The sequence below is a fragment of the Heteronotia binoei genome, chromosome 2 (genome assembly GCF_032191835.1).
Source record: "Heteronotia binoei isolate CCM8104 ecotype False Entrance Well chromosome 2, APGP_CSIRO_Hbin_v1, whole genome shotgun sequence".
Classification (NCBI taxonomy): domain Eukaryota; kingdom Metazoa; phylum Chordata; class Lepidosauria; order Squamata; family Gekkonidae; genus Heteronotia; species Heteronotia binoei.
The window spans coordinates 21,199,099-21,220,482 of NC_083224.1; the positions used below are offsets into that span (position 1 = coordinate 21,199,099).

Sequence of the window (21,384 nt, forward strand, 5' to 3'; positions counted from 1 at the left end):
GCAATACAGTCAGCAAGATAGGACATTCAGTGAACAATGCAGTAGGATTAAGGTTGTAGAACCAATCGGAAGTTTAGAAAACAGAAGTGAAGCAAAGCATTTGTCTTTACATGACTTATTAGCCGTTGGAAAAATTACACAGTAGGATCCTGAATGCAGTAGTATAGACCACAGGCACTAATAATTTATCTAAATCAGGGCTTTTTTTTTGTAGTAGGAACTTCTTTGCATATTAGGCCACACACCCCTATTGTAGCCAATCCTCCAAGTGCTTACAGTAGGCCGTGTAAGAAGAGCACTGCGTTCAGGGTCCCAAAAACTCCTTCAGATCCCCGGACTCCTTCGATTGTCCACCACTAGAGCCAGAGTATTCTCAACGATAGCCCCCGCTCTGTGGAATGCCCTCCCCGAAAACATCAGGGCCCTGCGGGACCTGCCACAGTTCTGTTGGGCCTGTAAGACCGAACTATTTAGGTTTGCCTTCAGTAATTAAGGGGAGGTAGCAAATGTCCCACAGCGCTGACAGTCCCACTGGACAAATATAGATATTGAGAAACACCAACGTGCATCTTGGATTTTATGGTTCAAATGTGTAGAACTGATTTTATTGTATATTGTTTTTAGTTTCCGATGTGGTTTTTAGCTGTTGCCAGCCTCCCTGAGGCCATTAGGGGAGGGCGGGATATAAATCCGATAAAAGAAATAAACAAATATGCAAATGAGTTCCTGCTACAAAAAAAGCCCTGATCTAAATTAACTTTGGGGATTGTTTAGCACAATCCAGCTCTTGCCTGCTAACTAAACCCGACTAGCCGTAGAGAAGAGTCCGGGAGCGCCTTAAAGACGAACAAAGTTTGTGGCAGGGGCGTGAGCTTTCGTGAGTCACTGTTCACTTCAGATGCCTCAGAAAGTGAGCAGTGACGCACGAAAGCTCCTACCCTGCCGCAAATTTTGATAGTCTTTCATGGGCTACTGGACTCTTGTTCTTTTCTACTGCTACAGCCAAGCACGGCTGTCCATCTTGATCTAAACTCAGCAAAATGGATCCTGAGGTGTGGGGCCAACAGGCTAACATGAGCCTCTCTTCACAGCGGGAGACTCCCAAAACAGCTTCTTACTCCCAACCTGCTTTTGAATGACTCTAAGCGATACGTTTGTACAAAGGAGCTAGATGCATGTATTTCGGGTCTGGGGTGCTCTCTAAGACCCACACTTAACCTGGGGAGCGCAGAGTTGCTAGCAGCCGGTGGGACTGATTAATATCAGCTGCGGTGTAATAGTTGCCAACGCTTTGTGTGCTTTCTGAGGCAAACCAAAGTGTATATTCCGTGGCAGGAATTTTGCCTTAGTCTTCATGCAGATGCTGAACTCTGAGGTAGAACACGAAGAGTTTGTTGCGTTGATCGTCCCTCCCGCTCTCATTTCAGAAGGGAGAGTTTCTTATTTAAATCCTTATTTAATGTCATGTTGTGACAAGGATCTTCGCTATCTACACGCTCAGTTGATGTTAGCTAGCCAGCCGTTGGGCAAGTCACTTTGGCACAGGGGTCTCCAACGGGATGCCAGCAAGGCTTCTGATTCAGCAAGAGATTTGATTTGGCCGTGCAGGGTTTTTTTTTTTTAAGTGCTGCTGCTTTGGCAGCCACTGCCACCACAGCACAAGGCTCTATACTACGTCAGCGACGTGAAGATGTATGTCGTTACTTTGTTTTTGGCTCCGCCTCCAGTGGCAGCCATTTTGTGTCTGGCTCCGCCTCCTGGGGCAGCCATTTTATTCCTGCAGCCACCATGCTGCATCAGGATTCCAAATGTGCCCACAGGCTCAGAAAGGTCGGGGGATCCCCCTGCCTTAGCGGTGTTGCTGTTTTCCCCGCCTTCCTCAGTCTGGGCTACTCTGACATGATGGCAGATTTCCACAGTGAGCCATGGGAGTTCCTCCTCCTTGCTTCACGCATACCGTCTAGCTTCACTTTCGGCCAGGATTGTGATAGATGTATTTCTTTTAATTTGGCCATTCAGCCCAGCGCGTTAAAAAGGGGCTCAGCGTTTTCACTTGTCAGCGAGGTGCCGGTTTGGGGGATGACGGATGTGCTTACTTGCCTAGGAAAAAAAAAAGTGCTTCGGATCTTTTGCTAAAAGCTGCTTCTTCTACCTCCTTTGCTCTCTTCCCTTGTGCTGCCCGGTGTAAAGTTTTGGGGCCACAAACAGCAGGCAGAGCCGGTAAAGCCCTCTCCCTCTATTCTCATGCATGGAAGCTTTTATAACTGTGCTGAATTTGTACATTTTTGATGCCAGCTGTTTCCTTTTTTTAAAAAAAAAACTTATTCTCCCCTCCTCCCCCCGCCCCCCGTTGAATCAAGTCATTTTTGTTGAATGGTGTTGTCTCCATTTTTCTGTAGTGTCTCCTTTGGCTCAGGCTGCGCTGTCAATGTATATTCAGTCCCACACAACTCTGCCTAAACGTTAACGTCATGGGCCATGGGGTTGCGCGAGCCATGGGAACGAGGGATTCCCAGAATCGCATTAGAGAAGAGTTTAAAACGGGGGCCAGTAAGAAATGTTTCCTAGAAGGCTTTGTCAGCGGGAGGAGAGTCTGCAGTAACCAATCAACAGAGGGGCCAAATTCAAGTGCCCTGGTTTGTTTGTTTTTTTGCACACGGCCGGTATCTGTCAGAAATGCAGGCTCCATGATCAGAAAGTTGCATAGCTTAACTTGGTTCAGAGGGTAGCCATGTGGCTCTGCCAATAGAACCGCTAGATTCAAGTCCAGTAGCGTCTTCAAGACCAATGAGCTTCCAGGACATTCCAGTCCCGGGATGGAATTCTCCGCCCTGGATGGCCCAGGCCATCATCAGCTCTGGAAGCTAAGGAGGGTCAGCCTTGATTAGTGTTTGGATGGGAGACCACCAAGGACACCCAGGGTCACTCTGCAGAGGAAGGCAATGGGAAACCACCTCTGTTCATCCCTGGCCAAGGGAGTGCCATACGTTGACTGTGATTTGACAGCTCTTTGCTCACACAAGCTTTCTGGAGTCAAAGCTGCCTTCATTTGTGTCTGCCAAAGGGAGCTCTGATTCTTGGAAAGCTTGTATTTGAACAATCTTGTTGGTTTCTAAGGTGCTACTGGACTCTAATCTAGACTCAAATCTTACTCTTCTAATGCAGACCGACATGATGCTGGGTTACTGTATTTGGGGTGACATATTCAGATACTTGCCCCAAGAAAGCTGGGGTTTTGCTTCACTTGGCATGGAATACTTTTTTCTGCAGACTGAAGAGCCGGTTTGGTGCAGTGGTTAAGTGCACGGACTGTTATCTGGGAGAACCAGGTTTGATTCCCCACTCCTCCACTTGCAGCTGCTGGAATGGCCTTGGGTCAGCCATAGCTCTGGCAGAGGTTGTCCTTGAAAGGGCAGCTGCTGTGAGAGCCCTCTCCAGCCCCGCCCACCTCATAGGGTGTCTGTTGTGGGGGAGGAAGGGAAAGGAGATTGTAGGCCGCTTTCTGTCCTTGAAAGGGCAGCTGCTGTGAGAGCCCTCTCCAGCCCTGCCCACCTCACAGGGTGTCTGTTGTGGGGGAGGAAGGGAAAGGAGATTGTGAGCCGCTCTGAGATTCTTCAGAGTGGAGGGCGGGATATAAATCCAATATCTTCATCTACCTCACAGGGTGTCTGTTGTGGGGGCGGAAGGTAAAGGAGATTGTGAGCCGCTCTGAGACTCTTCAGAGTGGAGGGCAGGATATAAATGCAATATCTTCATCTACCTCACAGGGTGTCTGTTGTGGGGAGGGAAGGGAAAGGAGATTGTGAGCCGCTCTGAGACTCTTCGGAGTGGAGGGCGGGATATAAATCCGATATCATCTTCTTCTATCTTCTTCAGACTCCCAGTTTTCTCCTCATGCTGTTATTGGACTCTCCTGTCCCCCAGGAGCAGCATTTTCTGGCGACGGGTCTAGATCAGGGGTGGCCAAAGTCGCTTAATGTAAGAGCCACAAAGAATAAATGACAGATGCTTGAGAGCCACAAGACATGAATGTCAGATGTTTGAGTGCAGGAAGGAAAGAAGGAAGATAGATGGTGGGAAGTGGAAAGAAGGCAACTTTAACTTTAAATACGTTCTCCAAGCCACCAGCTGGCTTGGCTTGGAGAAGTGATTTAAAGAGAGACATGCCTTCTCCCAGTCAGCCAATGGTACAGTGGGAGTTTTGAGAGCCACACAATATGTGTGAAAGAGCCACATGTGGCTCCCGAGCCGCAGTTTGGCCACCCCTGGTCTAGGTGATGAGGGGAGGCAGGACTTTGATGCATCTTGCTGACAGAAGTCCCTTTCTATTAACAGAACATTTAGTTTGAAAGCTGCAAGTGTCCCACGTCTTTTTTTTTTTGGCCCCGTCTCTGTGACCTTAAGAAAGAGAAATCCGTTTAAAATATTTTAGACGGCTCGCCACCCCCAGATAAAGAGCGAATTACTCAGTACATCTTCTCCTCTTCCAAATGATCGCATGTTACTAAACCCATCCAGAATGTGCACAACGCCCCAAGGATAATAAAGGAGGATTTGCCAGAAACAGTGGGAAAAAATAAGAGGTTAGGAGAAATGCTAAAAATACGTTCCAGCTTTTGAATACTGGATGAAGCGACATCTGTACCAGGCTGTACTCCCCCAAACACCCAAGTTATCTTGGGGCAATCTGGATCTTCTTGCGCCACAAGCCAAGAGCCCGTGCGTCACAGAGGGGAGGAAAGGAAAGGTCCCCTATGCAAGCACCAGTCGTTTCCGACTCTGGGGTGACGTTGCTTTCATAACGTTTTCACGGCAGACTTTTTACGGGGTGGTTTGCCATTGCCTTCCCCTGTCTTTTACACTTCCCCCCCAGCAAGCTGGGTTACAGAGGGAGGTCTGCAGAATAGAACAGTTCCAGCAAGACACTGCTCAAAAGTGGAGCTCTTGTCTTTTTTTCCGTTCATCCCTCTAAATGGTCCCTGCTTAACATTTGTTTTACGTGACACAGATTTTTGCCTCCTGAGATCATGACCCTAGTTGAGGCAATTCTTACTGGCCTGGAGAATTGGGGGTGGGGGTGGGGACTGCAGAAACCACATGGGAGAGATGGGAGTCTTAAATCACAAAACCATTCCTAGTAATTAAGCTTGCTCTGTTAAATACATGGTGTAACGCTTCATTGTTATTTTTTTGCACTGCCACAGTCTATGACTAGTAGAGAAGCCCTTCTGGGTCTCTGCCTGGACAGCATTTTCATCATTCTCAGAGTGTGCTTGCGCGTCTCGACAAACAGCATGGACCATAATCTGCCCTTTGATGCGAGAGGGAGTCTCAAAACAGGCATTCCTCCTGACCTCATCACTGCTCGCTGTGTGCCAGGAGCGTGTGCTGTGAAATTGGAGCAGTGCTCCTTCCCTCCAGAACCAGTTTGGTGTAGTGGTTGAGTGTGCAGACTCTTATCTGGGAGAACCGGGGTTGATTCCCCCACTCCTCCACTTGCAGCTGCTGGAATGGCCTTGGGTCAGCCGTAGCTCTCGCAGGAGTTGTCCTTGAAAGGGCAGCAGCTGTGAGAGCTCTCTCAGCCCCACCCACCTCACAGGGTGTCTGTTGAGGGGGGAGAATATATAGGAGATTGTTGTCCTTGAAAGGGCAGTTGCTGTGAGAGCCCACTCCAGCCCCACCCACCTCACAGGGTCTTTGTTGTGGGGGAGGAAGATAAGGGAGATTGTGAGCCACTCTGAGGCTGAGATTCGGAGTGGAGGGCGGGATATAGATCCAATGTCGTCGCCTTCTTCTTCCGACAAAAGCCAAAACCCACGTTGGCTGTGAGTGTGTGTGGCCATGTCAGTTTCACACACCACTCCGGTAAGGAAATCTTCCGCTCACACTGGTTGGGTCCCACAGTGAGCTTTGCACTTAGTATTAGCTGGGGCTCTTTCCTTGGGTATAATTGTTTGAGGATAGCCAAGCCCTGTGGGTGAAAGTCCTTACGTGGCTGTGTAGCGATGCTGCTAAAAGCAATATGGTTTCATAAGGACCGTTCCTTCAAGCCTTGTTCCTAGTTTGAGGGACTTGCAGGAAGGGCCAATAGAAGGTTACTGATGAATTTTCATCATCCCCGGTGCCTTGTGTCTCGATGTCTTATTTTTTTTTTAACTGTTTTCTTTTTGTCACCTTGCATCTTCTTGTGCTTGAAGCTCACTCAGTTGCTTGTCCAAGGCGAAGCTTTTTCTGGGCTTTCTCTGTCCTGCCGTGCCTCGTCTCTCCCTGCCCCTCCCCCCAAAGTCTTTTGGCTACTTTCTGCGGCAATACATGTTAGATGTCTCCTATGAAGAAGAAAGTATGACTGACTTTTCTTTTGTTTTGCTTTTAACTAGGCTTCAGAGTTAGGTCAGACTTTAAATGAAAATGTTCTCAAACCTGCACAGGAAAAGGTAACTTTGGAAACATGTAAATTATTATGGATTTTTAAAAATTCACTTATCCACACAAGCGTCTCCAGGGTGAATTCTAGGCACGTGTGGTGTCAATATCATTCCTTCCAGGGCTTTTTTTTCTGTAGCAGGAACTCCTGTGCATATTAGGCCACGCCCCTTTGATGTAGCCAACCCTCCTGGAGCTTACAATAGGCCCTGTACTAAGAGCCTTGTAAGCTCTTGGAGGATTGGCTACGTCAGGGGTGTGTGGCCTAACATTCATAGGAGTTCCTGCTACAAAAAAGCCCTGGTTTCTTCCCAATATGATGTACAAAACATACTTCCAACTGGAACGTGCTTAAGCTGTGGTCCAGCCTTGTACAGCAACAGAGCCACCTGACTCAAGGGTCCGCAGCTGTTTGCATGCAGAAGGTCCCAGGTTCAATCCCCAGCAGCTTGAGTTATAGATCAAGGCAAAAAGCGATGTGGAAGACCTCAAGTCTGAAACCCTAGAGAGCCACTGCCAGTCTGACTAGACAATGCTGACTTTGGTGGCCTGATTCAGTGTCAGGCCGCTTCATGTGTCTGTACGGCCAGAAATCAGCAGCCAGGCATTCGACTACCTGGTTCAAATCCGTGCAAAACTCCTTTCTTCCCTTTGCCATTGCAGTCGGTTTGGGCTGGAAAAAATCTGCCATGTGCAAAAGGTGAGGTAGTCTCCCGCACGTTGCCCCACCCCAGGAACAGTAAATAAAGAAGAAAGACAGTTAAAAAAAACTGGCAAAAACAAACTGTGTGGCACTATACAAATCTTATAATATTTACACCAAGTCAGTCTCTCTTAATAACATAATCAAAAAGTCCTTGTATTCTCAAAGCACTAGTCCTCCGTCGTCTTCTCCTGTCAATACAAATCCAAACAGCAAGCCCAAAATCCACAGGGACCGGTTTCGATCTTACACATCTTTGTCAGCCAGGGGCTTCTCTGTAGCTCTTCCGTTTGTAAGCGGCTTTTCGCTTTCTCACCGCTATTCAAACATATTTTTTTTTTAAAAAAAGTTATTCTTAACCGGAATTCCAGTCCACTTAATTTTTCCAGTGCAAAAACACCAGCCTGCTAATTTTTCCAATGAAGGTTTCTGCAACTTCTGCAGAGGGACTTGACCAGCCGTTGAAGTTGCAGAAACTTTTGTTGGAAAAATTAGTGGACTGGTGATCCGGTTAAGAAATAATTATTCTCTTTTGGAAGAATACGTTTGAATAGTGGCGAGAAAGCGAAAAACTGCTTACAAACGGAAGAGCTACGGAGAAGCCCCTGGCTGACGAAGATGTGTAACGTTGAAACTGGTCCCTTTGGATTTTGGGCTTGCCGTTTGGATTTGTATTGACAGGAGAGGAAGATGGGAGGACTAGTGCTTTGAGGATACAAGGACTTTTTAACTGACTTGGTGTGAATAAGATTTGTATAGTGCCACACAGTTTGCTGTCTGTTTTTGCCATCCCCAGGAGCGACATTTCAGGGGGGCAGCATTTTGGACTGCCGTGGGAGGCGGGAAGATTATGCTCCTATGCATGGAATCTTGATGGGATCCAACCCCTTGTCTCAGACTCCTTTTGCTAGCCAATGCTCGTTCTGCCGAAAATGCAAACCCATCCTGTTTCTAGGCTATACCCAAAGTACTGGCCAAAAAAAATAAAATAATGAAGCCCAACGGCGTTATCAGAACGTCCCCATGAGCTTAGTGCCACAGAGAGGGTGCCTGCAACATTGAACATTAGCACACAGTGCTGGGGAGACTTGCTCACCACAGCAGGGGCAGCTGCTGAAAAGGCCCTGCCTTCACATCTCACTGTTCTTGAAGGTGGGCTGTCTGAGGGCTTGTCATCAAGTGTGCATGCACGGTGCCCCGTTGTAAGGCAATAAGCTTGAACTTGATTTCTGCATCTAAAGGGAGCCGTTGCTTAAAATGTTGGTGTCCACTGTGCGAATGAAGATAAGGGCTCATTCTCTGGGCATGCCGCCCCCCCCCCTCGTGTTTCCTTGAGGTGAGGAGGGTGCTATTGGACCACGGAGGCTCCGCTAGCGCCTTGCTGTCTGCGTGGCAACGCCTGCTTGGCCCATGTTATTGCCAGCTGGGTTCAAGCCAAACCCCATGCAGCGTTGCTGGGCACAGCTGGCAGCAGTATGGGCCCAGGAGGCTATCACTGTACCTTGCTTTTGGCTCCAGAAACACTTTGCTGTGGCCCTGGTAAATGCCATATTCCAGCTGCCATTCTTTTGACCAAAACCTCTCTAATTTTTGAAGAATACTTTTGCAGGGTATTGATAGTCCCAACTACACAAGTAATTCCCAGGAAATCTTTTTTCCTAACATCACTCTAGCCCAGAGGTGGCCAGACTTGCTTGGTTTAAAAGCCGCATGGAATAAACGTCAGATGTTTGAGAGCCTCCAGACACGAGTGCCAGATGTTTTGAGAGCCACCAGACACGGGTGCCAGATGTTTTGAGAGCCTCCAGACACGAGTGCCAGATGTTTTGAGAGCCCCCAGACACGGGTGCCAGATGTTTTGAGAGCCTCCAGACACGAGTGCCAGATGTTTTGAGAGCCCCCAGACACGAGTGCCAGATGTTTGAGAGCCCCCAGACACGAGTGCCAGATGTTTTGAGAGCCCCCAGACACGGTGCCAGATGTTTCGAGAGCCTCCAGACACGAGTGCCAGATGTTTCGAGAGCCCCCAGACACGAGTGCCAGATGTTTGAGAGCCCCCAGACACGAGTGCCAGATGTTTTGAGAGCCGCAAGTCGAGGGAGGGAGGGAAAGAAAGCAACTTTAACTTTAAATGCATTCTCCAAAGAGACTAATGCCTTCTCCAATGGGGCGGCGGGGACCTCACGAGCCACACAATATGTGTGAAAGAGCCACATGTGGCTCCCAAGCCACAGTTTGGCCACCCCTGCTCTAACCTCAGGCAACCCTACATGTAATATTTTAAACCTCTCCTGTGGATGTTCTCCATGTGCCCTGACGCGGATCAGAGTTCTTGGTCTGGATATTGCAGCTTTCCTGCTTAAGGTGGATGCACTTGCAGCTCTGCAGTGCGGCTTACTGCCGACATTGTAAAAAGCTTTGAGTCCAGTGGCACCTTTTAAGACCAACAAAGTTTCCTTCTGGGTATAAGCTTTCGTGTACATAGACGCTTCTTCAGATACATTGGAACAAACTGGACCAGAACTTTGTTCCATTGCTCCAGACCCACACAGCTACCCACCTGAATCTGTGTGTTCATCTTCACAACAAGCCCGCCTGGTAGGTATTTCCAGTTTACGGATGAAAAAGGGCTTGGCTCGGAGATGTAACATCAGTAAGCTACATAATGAGTCCCTGGTTGAGGCTGATAAATAATCAGAATAATAAAAGATTGCCCTTTTTGCTGTGGGTTGATCTTGAATCGCTTACCCTGCTACTTAGGCAAGTGGCCAAGATTCCACTCTTTTTCCAGTCCTTATATTAAAACCATGGAGCATACAATAAGATGGTTAGTGTAGGCGAAGGGGGTTTAAGAGCTGATGTTGCAAGAACATGGTACAGCTCTCTTTGGGGATTATAAAGGTAAAGGTAGTCCCCTGTGCAAGCACCAGTAGTTTCTGACTCTGGGGTGACGTCGCATTGTGACATTTTCATAGCAAACTTTTTATAGGGTGGTTGGCCACTGCCTTCCCCAGTCACCTATACTTCTCCCCCCCCCCCCAACCCAAGCAAGCTGGGTACTCATTTCACCGACCTCAGAAGGATGGAAAGCGGAGTCAACCTTGAGCTGGCTACCTGAACCCAGCTTCCGCCGGGATCGAACTCCGGTCGTGAGCAGAGCTTAGGACTGCAGTACTGCAGCTGCTTGGTGATTATACTGCCTTGGAATTCAGATGAGGGATTTCTAGCTTGTAAGCGCATCAGAGCCTGCTTGGGCAAGTGGACACAAAAGAACATTTTGACACAGGGCACTTTGAAGCAAGAAGTCCCCTATTCTTGTTGCTTTATCTAAGCAGAATAATTTACATAAGTAGATAAGTAGTCCTGTATCTATGTTTCTACAAGCAAATGGACTGTTTCAGCCCCCGTGATCAGTGGCAATATGTCCTTTGGGGACAGCACACTGCTAAATTCTGTGTTATCCGAGTGCAAGGGCTAGTGCTGCTTGTGGGCTTCTGAATTAGATTTACTCAGGGCTTTTTTCATAGCAGGAACTTCTTTGCATATTTGGCCACACCCCACTGATGTAGCCAGTCCTCCTGGAGCTTACAGTAGGCCCCGTACGAAGAGCCCTGTAAGCTCTTGGAGGATTGGCTACATCAGGGGTGTGTGGCCTAATATGCAAAAGAGCCCCTGCTAGAATTCTATCTCTGGGCCCCGTACGAAGAGCCCTGTAAGCTCTTGGAGGGTTGGCTCCATCAGGGGTGCGTGGCCTAATATGCAAAGGAGTTCCTGCTACAAAAAAAGCCCCGGATTTACTATAAGATACTCCGCCTTCTTAGAGAAGAGAACGAACATCATGTGCAATTCAAAGTAGGCCTTTGTTTAAAACTGGCTTTCCCTTTTGAAAACTGTCTCATTTGTTGACTCACTCTTCATACGTAGCTGTGAAAAGCATCTAATTTCTCAGACAGTTAGCATGATTCAAAGGCCCGCAATTCCCTAGTGGAAGATTGGTGAAATTTCAGCCATTTCTGCAATCAGGTCCCTGTTTTGACAACTGCAGTATCCAAGGAATCGTTAGGATTTTGGGTTCACTTGCGGCGTAACTAGTTTTTCTCGCAGGTTGCCCTATTGTAAGCTCTCTCGGCGTCATCACATCACGTTCCTAACTGTGGGCGTCTTGCTTTGCGTAGGTGAAGGATGGGAAAATCTTGGAGGACGTGACCCAGGGAGTCTCCCATTTGGCTTCCAAGGTACGGTGGCCTGCCTAGCTGCTAGGAGGCCATTCATTAAGCCGGTATCCATATTCCTTTGTTGCACGGAGCCGCTTCAGCCGCGGCACCCTGGCATCAGCAGACAGCTTATCCGGAAGCCCACCTCACGCGTCACTTTGGAGCAAACTTGATTGCATCTGTCTTGCATGGCAACTGTGTCCGATGACACCCCTCCTGTGGTCACGTGATACTCGTGCCGTGTTTGAGTAAGCCGTTGCGGACTAGGGTAATGTGTGAATTGGGCCCTGGTCTAAAACCTGTGGTCGTCTGTAACCGATAAAAGGGATGCCTAAAATTGGGTATTGAATACCAAAGATGTTGCAGTAGAATAGCCTCACATGGGAGCTCAAGTTCTCCGCCTAAAGAAGTGGGAGGAAGAGAAGCCCTTTGAATAGCATTGGACTGAAGGCTACTCTGAAGCATCATGGGACGTCTGAAATCAGTGAGCCAGATTACTGGCCATCGAGCTCACAAAGGAAAATGGAAACGGCTTAAATGTAATATCAGTACTTCTTGGCTTTTTTAATATGTGCCTTCTCGCTCTCCTCCCCCTGCCCTTGCTGCCGTTGCCTGGTCAAACCGGTAAGTGCTTTTGCCGCCTCTTCATTTGAAATACTTTCCTCGGATACTTGTTTGGTGTCGTGGTGAAGCGCGCGGACTCTTTTCTGGGAGAACCGGGTTTGATTCCCCCACTCCTCCACTAGCACCTGCTGGAAATGGCCTTGGGTCAGTCATAGCTCTCGTAGGAGTTGTCCTTGAAAGGGCAGCTTCTGTCAGAGCTCTCTCAGCCCCACCCACCTCACAGGGTGTCTGTGGTGGGGGGAGAAGATAGAGGAGATTGTAAGCCGCTCTGAGTCTCTGATTCAGAGAGAAGGGTGGGGTATAAATCTGCAGTCCTCTTCTTTCGTTTTCAAGTTGCTGGGATGGAAATGTTTTAAGAAAAGGGTTGTTTTCATAAGTAGCTGCAGAGAACTTCGTTCATGGCGCTTCAGTAATTTTCATAGCACTGTCCTCCTTTTCCCCTTTTCCTGTTAAATTCAGCCTCTGCATGTTGTGCAGCACCTGCCATCTTAATATTCCTTCTTGTGGCAGCTTGAAGGCTAAATTGTTCAGCAAAGACCTTTTAAAGCAGGGGTGTCAAACTCATTTGTGATGAGGGCCGGATCTGACATAAATGAGACCTTGTCAGGCCATGATGGGCCAGGCCATGTGCGTTCCTATTTAAGATTCAGTAGCAGAGATCTAAACTTTATAAAGAACACAGACAAACACAATTAAATATATATCTAATGTTTTAAAAACTTTAAACTTGCTTAAAACATTAGCACTTGGTCTTAAAAGGTGCTTTCTTTGTATCTCTCCCATGGGATCCAGGGAACTGGGCAAAGTAAGCTCTGGCTCTTTCCTTCCTTCCCCGGGGGCCAGTCGGGGGAGGAGCCTCAACCAATAGAAGGAAGAGAGGCTTGGCTCAGTAGCTTTTTTGTGTGATAGCCTGGCAAAGCAAGCTCTGCCTCCCCCCTTCTTCCCCAAGGGAGGAGCCTCAGCCAATGGAATAAATAGAGGTTTTGCTCTGTAGCTCCTGTGTGATTGAGCAAGCCTGGTAGAGCAAACTGTGATGCAGAAGGAAGCAAGAGAGAGAGGGAGAAGGAAGCAGATGACAGCCAGTTGCTTGGGGGTCTGATAGGAGCCCTCTGGGGGCCTGATTCAGCCCCCTGGACGCATATTTGTCACCCCTGTTTTAAAGCTTTGCTTGTTGTCTGGCACGCTTCTGGTCACGCATCTCCTGGCCTGTAGACTTGTACCCTTGATTCTTCTAGTACTTTCTAGGGTGGACATAAAAAGCATGTTGGAGGCTTTCTCTGCCAGGGGACACCTTCCTTGGTGCCTCTCAGGTGTTTTTTAAGAAAGCGAGTGGAGTCAGGTGGGGCTCTTGCCCTTTCAGGCTTCTGATTGACTGTGCAGAGTAAAACCACATCGTTTCAGCAGCCGCCGCCACCACAGCGTTGACTGTGTTCTCTCTTGCTCCTCTTTTTTAGTGTATTTATAAATTCCCTCCCCCCCTCCTCCTTTGCACTTGGGCTTTCTCGCTGCAGTTGGCTTCTCCTCCTGCAGCAGCCATTTTGTGGCTGGCCTGCCGCCTTGTGTCAGAATTCCAAAGATGTCCAGAGGTTCAGTTCACAGAGCTGGTTTGGTGTAGTGGTTAAGTGCACGGACTCTTACCTGGGAGAACCGGGTTTGATTCCACACTCCTCCACTTGCACCTGCTGGAATGGCCTTGGGTGAGCTACAGCTCTGGCAGGGGTTGTCCTTGAAAGGGCAGCTGCTGTGAGAGCCCTCTCCAGCCCCACCCACCTGTCTGTTGTGGGGGGAGAAGATATAGGAGATTGTAAGCCGCTCTGAGTCTCTGATTCAGAGAGAAGGGCGGGGTGTAAATCTGCGGTCGTCATCGTCTTCTTCAAGAAGGTTGGGGACCCCTGCTCTAGTCATTGACCAGGATGCAGACAATTCCTCATTCACACTTACTGTGTTTCTGCCTGGGCACGGAGGAGTCCCCGGTTTCTGTCGAGACTCCTTCAGGTAGTGAAGGGCGGGGTATCAATGCAATCTCCTCCTTCTCTTCTTTCGACCGCACTTAGCTTGCATCACAGTTTGGTGCAGCGGTTAAGCGCGCGGACTCTTATCTGGGAGGACCGGGTTTGATTCCCGCTCCTCCACACACAGCTGCTGGAATGGCCTTGAGTCAGCCGTAGCTCTCTCAAGAGTTGTCCTTGAAAGGGCGGCTTGTGTCAGAGTTCTCTCGGCCCCACCCGCCTCACCGGGTGCCTGTTGTGGGGGAAGAAGATAAAGGAGCTTGTAAGCTGCTCTGAGATCCGGAGAGAAGGGTGGGGTATAAATCTACGGCCCTCCCTCCCTCCCTCCCTCCCTCCCTTCCTTCCTTCCTTCCTTCCTTCCTTCCTTCCTTCCTTCCTTCCTTCCTTCCTTCCTTCCTTCCTTCCTTCCTTCCTTCCTTCCTTCCTTCCTTCCTTCCTTCCTTCCTTCCCTCCCTCCCTCCCTCCCTCCCTCACAGTATGCCACTTCAGAGGGTCCTTGAACCTTCAGGAGCAATTTTGGACATGCGTACCAGAAACTGCACAAAAACACCCACACTGTTGGCTGCACGGAGCAGGATGCATATCCTTTTAAACCCTGGCATAGCATGCGGTACCTCCAGGTCAGTCCTGACTGCCTGTGCAAATGCTGACTTGTTTTAGCTTTTCTTTTTCCCACGATGGTTGCTTGTCGCGCAGTTTTTTCACGGTCCCCCTTCCCCTTCTGTTTCCTTTTCATTTGTTAATGTTCACAGACAACTTAGTCATAATCAAATGAAAGGGGAAAAGAAATGCAAAATACATAATTGCGATACAATATTTCCATTATAGCATATTAGTAAACATCATCAGTGAAACGTTGAATCGCAGCCGAAGTCACAAGGCTGGGATCAGCTAACAACATGGCTGCAAGCTAGTCCGTTTTCAAATATGACTTATGCTCCAGTTATCTCGGGTGCTGCTATCTTTATTACAGTCAGTGAAACATGCCAAATAATACCTAACTGGTTCCAATACCTCCACAGGTCCAGGGTGTAAGCACTAAAGGATGGCGAGATGTTACCACATTTTTTTCTGGAAAATCTGATGAGCCTTCTGAAAGGTACTTAAGGTTTTTGCTGGGTGTTGCACAATGGGTGTGTGTTTGCAGGGAATGTGTGTGATGCACGTATACTATCTAAGCTCCTGCATCTCGCGTGCCATTTTCGTGCGACCGCATGTACGGATAAAGCATAGCAAGGGCCTTTCTTTAAGCTGGTGACCGCGTCTGAATTTGCTGAAAGCCAGCCGAGAAAACAGCGAATGACGAAGATTCCATGAAACTCCCTGTGCTAACAGACTGTGCACTTGTGAATGTCCAGAGATAGAAACTTTAGAATGTGTTCCTAAACTGTACCTTTGACTCTGACTTGCACTCCATACTAATTGAACTCTGTCTGAGTGAGCAAACGGCGATGCCTGACAAATATAAAATCACCTTCCTGTTGTCAACTGGGAACTAATTGGTAATTGAAACGGTTGCAACATTTTTATATTTAGCACTAGGAGGCGCTTAATGTATTTGCAAATTGCCGTTGGATGGATGGGTTGGTTCCTTGTTGTGTTCGATGTCATGGCAACAAAGGTTATTGACAGGGCTTTTTATGTCGCAGGAACGGGGCCTCCAAACCGGGGGATTCCCTGCCCCCACCGGGGGATTAGCAAACCAAACGGGATGAACACGGTAAAGTTAGGAAGCAGGGCAGACCCCTGTTCTACAAAAAAGTCAATTTCAGTGAAATTTACAAGAATGTTGTAGTTACTCAATAAAAAAATATGTTCTTTGTACTGAGCAACTGCAACGTAGTCTTGTAAATTTCACTGAAATTGACTTTTTTGTAGAACAGGGGTCTGCCCTGCTTCCCACCTGGGGATTGGCAACCAATGTACCCAGTTCCTCTCAAATGGGAGGATTTTCCTCTTCTCGGTCAGCTTTATTATCCTACTTCTTTCCTTACTAAAGGATCACGGCCGCTGTCCCTTAATCCAGTATTCCCTTTGATTGACCACTCCACATGGAGCCTGCTGGGTGACCTTGGGCCGGTCACCGTTCTCTCAGAATTCTCTCAGCCCCATCTCAGTGGAACAGGCTTCCTCAGGAGGTGCTGGGCTCTCCTTCCTTGGAGGTTTTTAAACAGAGGCTGGATGGCCATCTGACAGCAATGAGGATCCTGTGAATTTGGAGGGAGCTATTTGTGAGTTTCCTGCATTGTGCAGGGGGTTGGACTGAATGATCCTGGAGATCCCTTCCAACTCTATGATTCTACCTCACAAGCTTCCAGTTGTAGGGAGAGGAAGGGAAAGGAGATTGTAAGCCTCTTTGAGACTCCATAGGGGAGAGAAAAGCAGGGTATAAAAACCGACTCCTCTTCCTACTTAATGTCCAAGATCTGACAGTATCAGACTGGCTTGGACTATCCAGGCCATAGCTCCCCCATAATACTCCTATATAAACTCTCCATCCCAGTGCCCAGTGTAAAAAGAAAGGCAGGAGAGAAAATATTCCATAGAGCTGCAGTGGAGTCTCTGTCTGGCTCAGCCCAACTCCCTACTCCAGTGTGATCTCTTCCAAAGCGGTTAAACAGCACCCTTGAAAACCACGATGGGAAGTTTTAAGAACAAGTCAAGACTATATTCCTTCTGTCCAAAGTGAGCAAAACTAACGATAGCTCTTTTTAAAAATTTTCCTTCTCCAAAGGGCACCTGAGGGAGACAGCTACCAGAACAGCAGTGGCGAAGGCTACCAGAACAACGCAGTAGATCAAAGCTTTTGGGAGACCTTTGGGAACTCAGACCCTCCCAAGACCCACAAGTCTCCAAGCAGCGACAGCTGGACGTACGTGGACAATTCTACCGAGAAGAAGAGCTCCGATAGCTGGGATGTCTGGGGGTCTGGGACAGTCTCCAATAACAAGAACAGTAACAGTGACAGCTGGGAAAACTGGGAGACCAGTTGGGAGAACGCAGGAGGGGAGGGCAAAGCCAAAAAGACCCCTAGGAAGGCAACGAAAGAATCTTCTTCGGCAGCCGATGAAGCGTGGGACAGCCAGCACTGGTAGAACTTTGTCCCTGTCGGGTGTGGCTTTGTAAAAGAAGTCATACCTCTGATGGAAAGGTTCCCAACTTAGCAGGATTAACACCCTTGTCATTGGGGACCTGTTAAAACACACGCTTTAACTGTTCCATTCTCTTTCCACTCCTGTTTACAACAACAAAGAGAACTGTTCGTCCGCAGATTCTTGTAATTACCATACGAAGATTTGTCTCTCCCATGGAAATGACTTTCCGCTGATACACTCCCGCCATGCTGCCACCGGACACGGGACATGCCAGCTTGTCTAAAGCAAGCGTTTGAAGGACGCTGGTTTCACGCGAGCATGCGTTCATAGCACAATCCTGCATGTGTAGTTGTTGCAAGATCATCCGGCTTCTCTTTAGAACTTCTGGAGGGGACGATGTTCGCAGTTTCTTCAGCGGACTGCACATTAATGAACTGGAAGCAAATCTGCTGTGAATCAAGCCAGGATGGCGATTAAGACACTGTTGAAACAGTTTTTTCAGATTTATCCAGGTTTGAAATCATTTAAAAATTGCTTATTCTCTCAGAAGAAACCGTTGAGCTTTTTCCTTGAGGACGTTTGGAGAGACAACAGATTTGATGATTTTATTCTTCCCGAAAGCAGATTTTAGAGGATGCGCTGTCAAAAGATTCCCCCCTCCCCTTGAAACGGAAAATACTTCATCTCGTTTTCGTGCACGACGGGTTCCCTTTGCTGCTGAGGATTTTAGCAGGACTGCCTGGCATCTCAAAAGGTTATCTTTGCGGAAAGATCACCCAGCAGAGACCAGATATGCGAACGAGGTCAAACTGGAGCGTTCTGGAAGCGAATCATTGTTTGGGGGACATCATTCCAGTTTTCTATTTATTTGAGTCCTTCGAACCCATTCAGTAATGAAATCGGTTTACAAGTTGCTTTACCTGATTCCTCTGCCTCCCCTCCTCTTCCCCCCCACCCCTTAGAAAGTTATCATGTGATCAGGTTGCAACTCTTACCGTGTTGTGTTGTGTCGCATGATGTGTTAGGCAGATCCAGGTATTTTCTTTTGACAGGGTTCTTCTGTAAAACAAGGCCCCCGATGGCCGCGATCAGATTTTTTTTGTTGTTTTTGTCATTTCTGTGCCGCAAACATTCCGAGTTTACAGTTTGGCTATTCGCGTTGCCATTGCTTGCTGGAAATCTTTGAATCGTGGCGTGGATACCGATAAGGAATTTTTCGCATCGCCAGCGTAGAAATCCTGCTTGCCAGCCTGGATTTCGGATGCATCTCCTTTCCAAAAAGACGTTAACGGCGGCTGGCAGCGGTATGTGTAGTGAGCTGTTGCAGGGATGAACTAGCAGAGTTCAGCTAAGGTTGCTGCTGTAAATAATTGTCTTCAGCGGTGCCCCTCTGACCATGAGCAACCCACAAAGCGTCCATTGTTGCTGGAGGGAGCGCAGCTGCGTAGTTCAGTCGCTCTGGATTTACTTCGTGGTGCAATATGTCGGCTTGTTCCGTTGTATTTAATTTAGTCTTTCAAACTGCCAGCTTAAAGCTCCCTTCTGGTCTCTCTCCCGCTTTTCCTTCTGCTCCATCATCCTCTATTCGGCATGGCCTGGCCTCTTGTGCCCCGTAGCAGCAGTGATGAGGCGGTCCACACACCTGTCTCTTTGAGAACCCTTCAAGGTGTTTTTTCTTGCACCAGACTCCTGTGTCTTACTCTGAGGTTTCCCGCTTTTCACAAACAGTGGTGCCATTTTTGCAGAACGCCGACTCCTCCAGCGTGGGTGGGTGTTCGTGTGTGTGTGCGTGCCCCCCCCCTCCCCCATTAGCACTCTTTCTGTTTTGAAGATGTGATGGGAAATTGACCATGTGGAGACTAACTTAAGCATATACGCCACCTTCCATTTTGTTCGCTGTCTCTCAGGTTCGTGCTTATTGCCTCATTCTCAAAACCTGCCCTGTTTGCTTTGCAGATCTTCTGTGCACTTGTGTGCGTTCCCCAGCTATTGACTTGACGGTAAGTCTTCAGTCAGGGTTTCCAGTAGCAGAGACAAGAGCACACCCTCAAGGAGTCAGCTGCCTAACTCCCAAAGAGGACTCTCTGCTCAAAAATACAAAGCTCCTTTGCATTTCATATTGGACTGTTTCTTTGTTTCGTTCTTTGTCTGAACATTCCCGCTCACTGCCTGAAGAGAATAAGAACTTGGCATGAGCAAAAATCCTTTTCTTCCCCTCATTGTTACGGTGTATCTAGGCCCTTCTAGCACTGAAAAAAGTTTTTTTTGTTTTGGTCTGAAGTTACATCTTGTCCTGCTGACAGTCTGTGCTTTTGAAAGGCCACCAGCCCATCATGCAGGCTGTTATTTGGGATGTGCCAGCATCATCTTGGTGACACCACAAAAGTTAAGCGATCAGGCTCTTGCTGCCTGATGAGCCCAGTCGCCTGGATTAATCTGTCAGTCTGTCACTTGTAACCAGGCCTCAGATTCAGTGGGAGCTCACGAGCTCAGCTCCTGAACCTTTCTGAGAGTTCCACCTCTTCCTTCTGAGAGTTCCATCTCTTTGTTCATTGAATAGTAGGTACAGCTGCATAGCAATCCCTGGATGAGCTCCACCACCTATTTTTCTACAAAACAACCCCTGGTCGTAATCAAGTCCGTTCGCTCAGGCAGAGATGGCAAAACAACATGCCATTGTTTTTCAAGGGATATGGTGTCTTGCTTTTGGCTCACCCTTGATGACAGGGTCATTGCTTTGACACCCTTGTTTTATCAGGAGAGCTGTCCCGTTTTCTTCCGGCGCAATATAAAGAGAAGACTTGATTTCTTCTCTGCTTATAGCAGGGTTCGAGCAAGCTTGGAAACAGTGACTTCCTGGATTGTCTTTGACAGGTAAGAAGAAAGAATTACCTTCGTAAAGGGGACGCATTTTGCAAATTGGAAGATCGGCTGGTTTTCTTTTCATGCCGTAAATGGCTGACAGGTTATGACTCACCTTAAAGCCCCTTAAAGACTAACACAATTTGTGGCCGAGCGTGAGCTAATACCCTACCACACGTTTTGTTAGCTGTTAAGATGCTACTGGTCTCTTGCTCTTTTCTTTTCTGCGGCTACAAACAGACTAACACGGCTGCCCAATTCTTGAGCTGTCATTAAAGATAAGTCTTTCCCAGCCGCTTTGCTTCCCAGAGCCAGTTTGGTGTAGTGGTTAAGCGCGCAGGCTCTCACCTGGGAGAACCAGGTTGGATTCCGCACTCCTGTACTTGCAGCTGCTGGAATGGCCTTTGGGTCAGCCGTAGCTCTCATAGGAGTTGTCCTTGAACGGGCAGCTGCTGTAAGAGCTCTCTCAGCCCCACCCAGCTCACAGGGTTTCTGTTGTGGGGGAAGGAGATAAAGGAGATTGGGAGCCGCTCCGAGACTCTGATTCAGAGAGAAGGGCAGGGGTATTAATCTTCTTTTCGGGAGGATAGGCTTTTTTACACTTCAGTCTAAAAACGTTCAGCAAACCTCTTTATCACCCAGGTGCAGAAAGAAGTATCCTTTGTTTAAAAAAAAAAATTCAAAGCAAGTAATCTTTAATAGCCATGCATGCTAAGTGTGTAAGTAAAAAGGTACTAAGTATGCAACTGCTAACATACTGAATGGGACTTTCAGGCTAAATTTCTTATTCTGAATGCGCGTAATTAATTCCTTGAGTTACCAGTCTCTTAAGGGCTGCCTCCGCCCTGGAAATTGGCTGCTACATTACATCAGCAGCAAAGAAGATAGACCTATAATCGTCTGCTACTTCAGTAAAGTTAAAGGTAGTCCCCTGTGCAAGCAGCGAGTCATTACCAACCCATGGCATGATGTCAGGTCACAATGTTCCCTTGGCAGACTTTTTACGGGGTGGTTTGCCATTGCCTTCAGTAGAAGGACAGATACGTCGAAGTGCCTGTGAGTTGAGAGCCCACATAATTAGGTTAGCGGCAGCTTTTAGTATTTTGTATGGAACATGGCAGTAGGCGATAAACCATACAGTATAGTCTTGATTAAATCTCAATAATCTATCCCGGATGCCATAGTGACACTAAGATCGCGAACAGTGCCCATTCATCAAAGCCGCATTCGCGCGCGCTTTTTTAACCGCGATAACGAAATGGGCTTATTCTCCCTTAGTTAACAAAGATGTCAAAGCAAAGCTTTCTAGATATCCAGAGTTTTTTTTTAAAAAAAGAGGTCAGTGTAATTGAGGTGCACGTGACGCGTATAAAAAAAAAGTATTATTTCTTGCATCCACGACAGAACTTAAATGATTTCAAAGCATCAGAACAGCCAGATTTGCCTGGATCGCT

General features: G+C 47.8%; 1 protein-coding gene across 7 annotated transcripts in view; it reads left to right on the top strand.

Annotated features, from left to right (window-relative positions):
• The window catches only part of ARFGAP1 (ADP ribosylation factor GTPase activating protein 1), a 40,759-nt gene extending 22,598 nt beyond the window's left edge, over positions 1 to 18,161 (top strand). For 2 of the 7 annotated variants that reach the window (XM_060230658.1, XM_060230660.1), the window contains 3 exons: positions 11,302 to 11,361; positions 14,996 to 15,072; positions 16,708 to 18,161. In XM_060230658.1, the coding sequence (XP_060086641.1) occupies positions 11,302 to 11,361; positions 14,996 to 15,072; positions 16,708 to 17,068 (498 nt within the window). In that variant the 3' untranslated portion in view covers positions 17,069 to 18,161. Of the gene's footprint in view, positions 1 to 2,190; positions 2,221 to 6,377; positions 6,435 to 11,301; positions 11,362 to 14,995; positions 15,073 to 16,707 lie in introns of all 7 variants that reach the window. The other 5 variants (XM_060230655.1, XM_060230657.1, XM_060230656.1 and 2 more) reach the window with 5 other exon arrangements.
• The last annotated feature ends 3,223 nt before the right edge of the window (positions 18,162 to 21,384 follow it).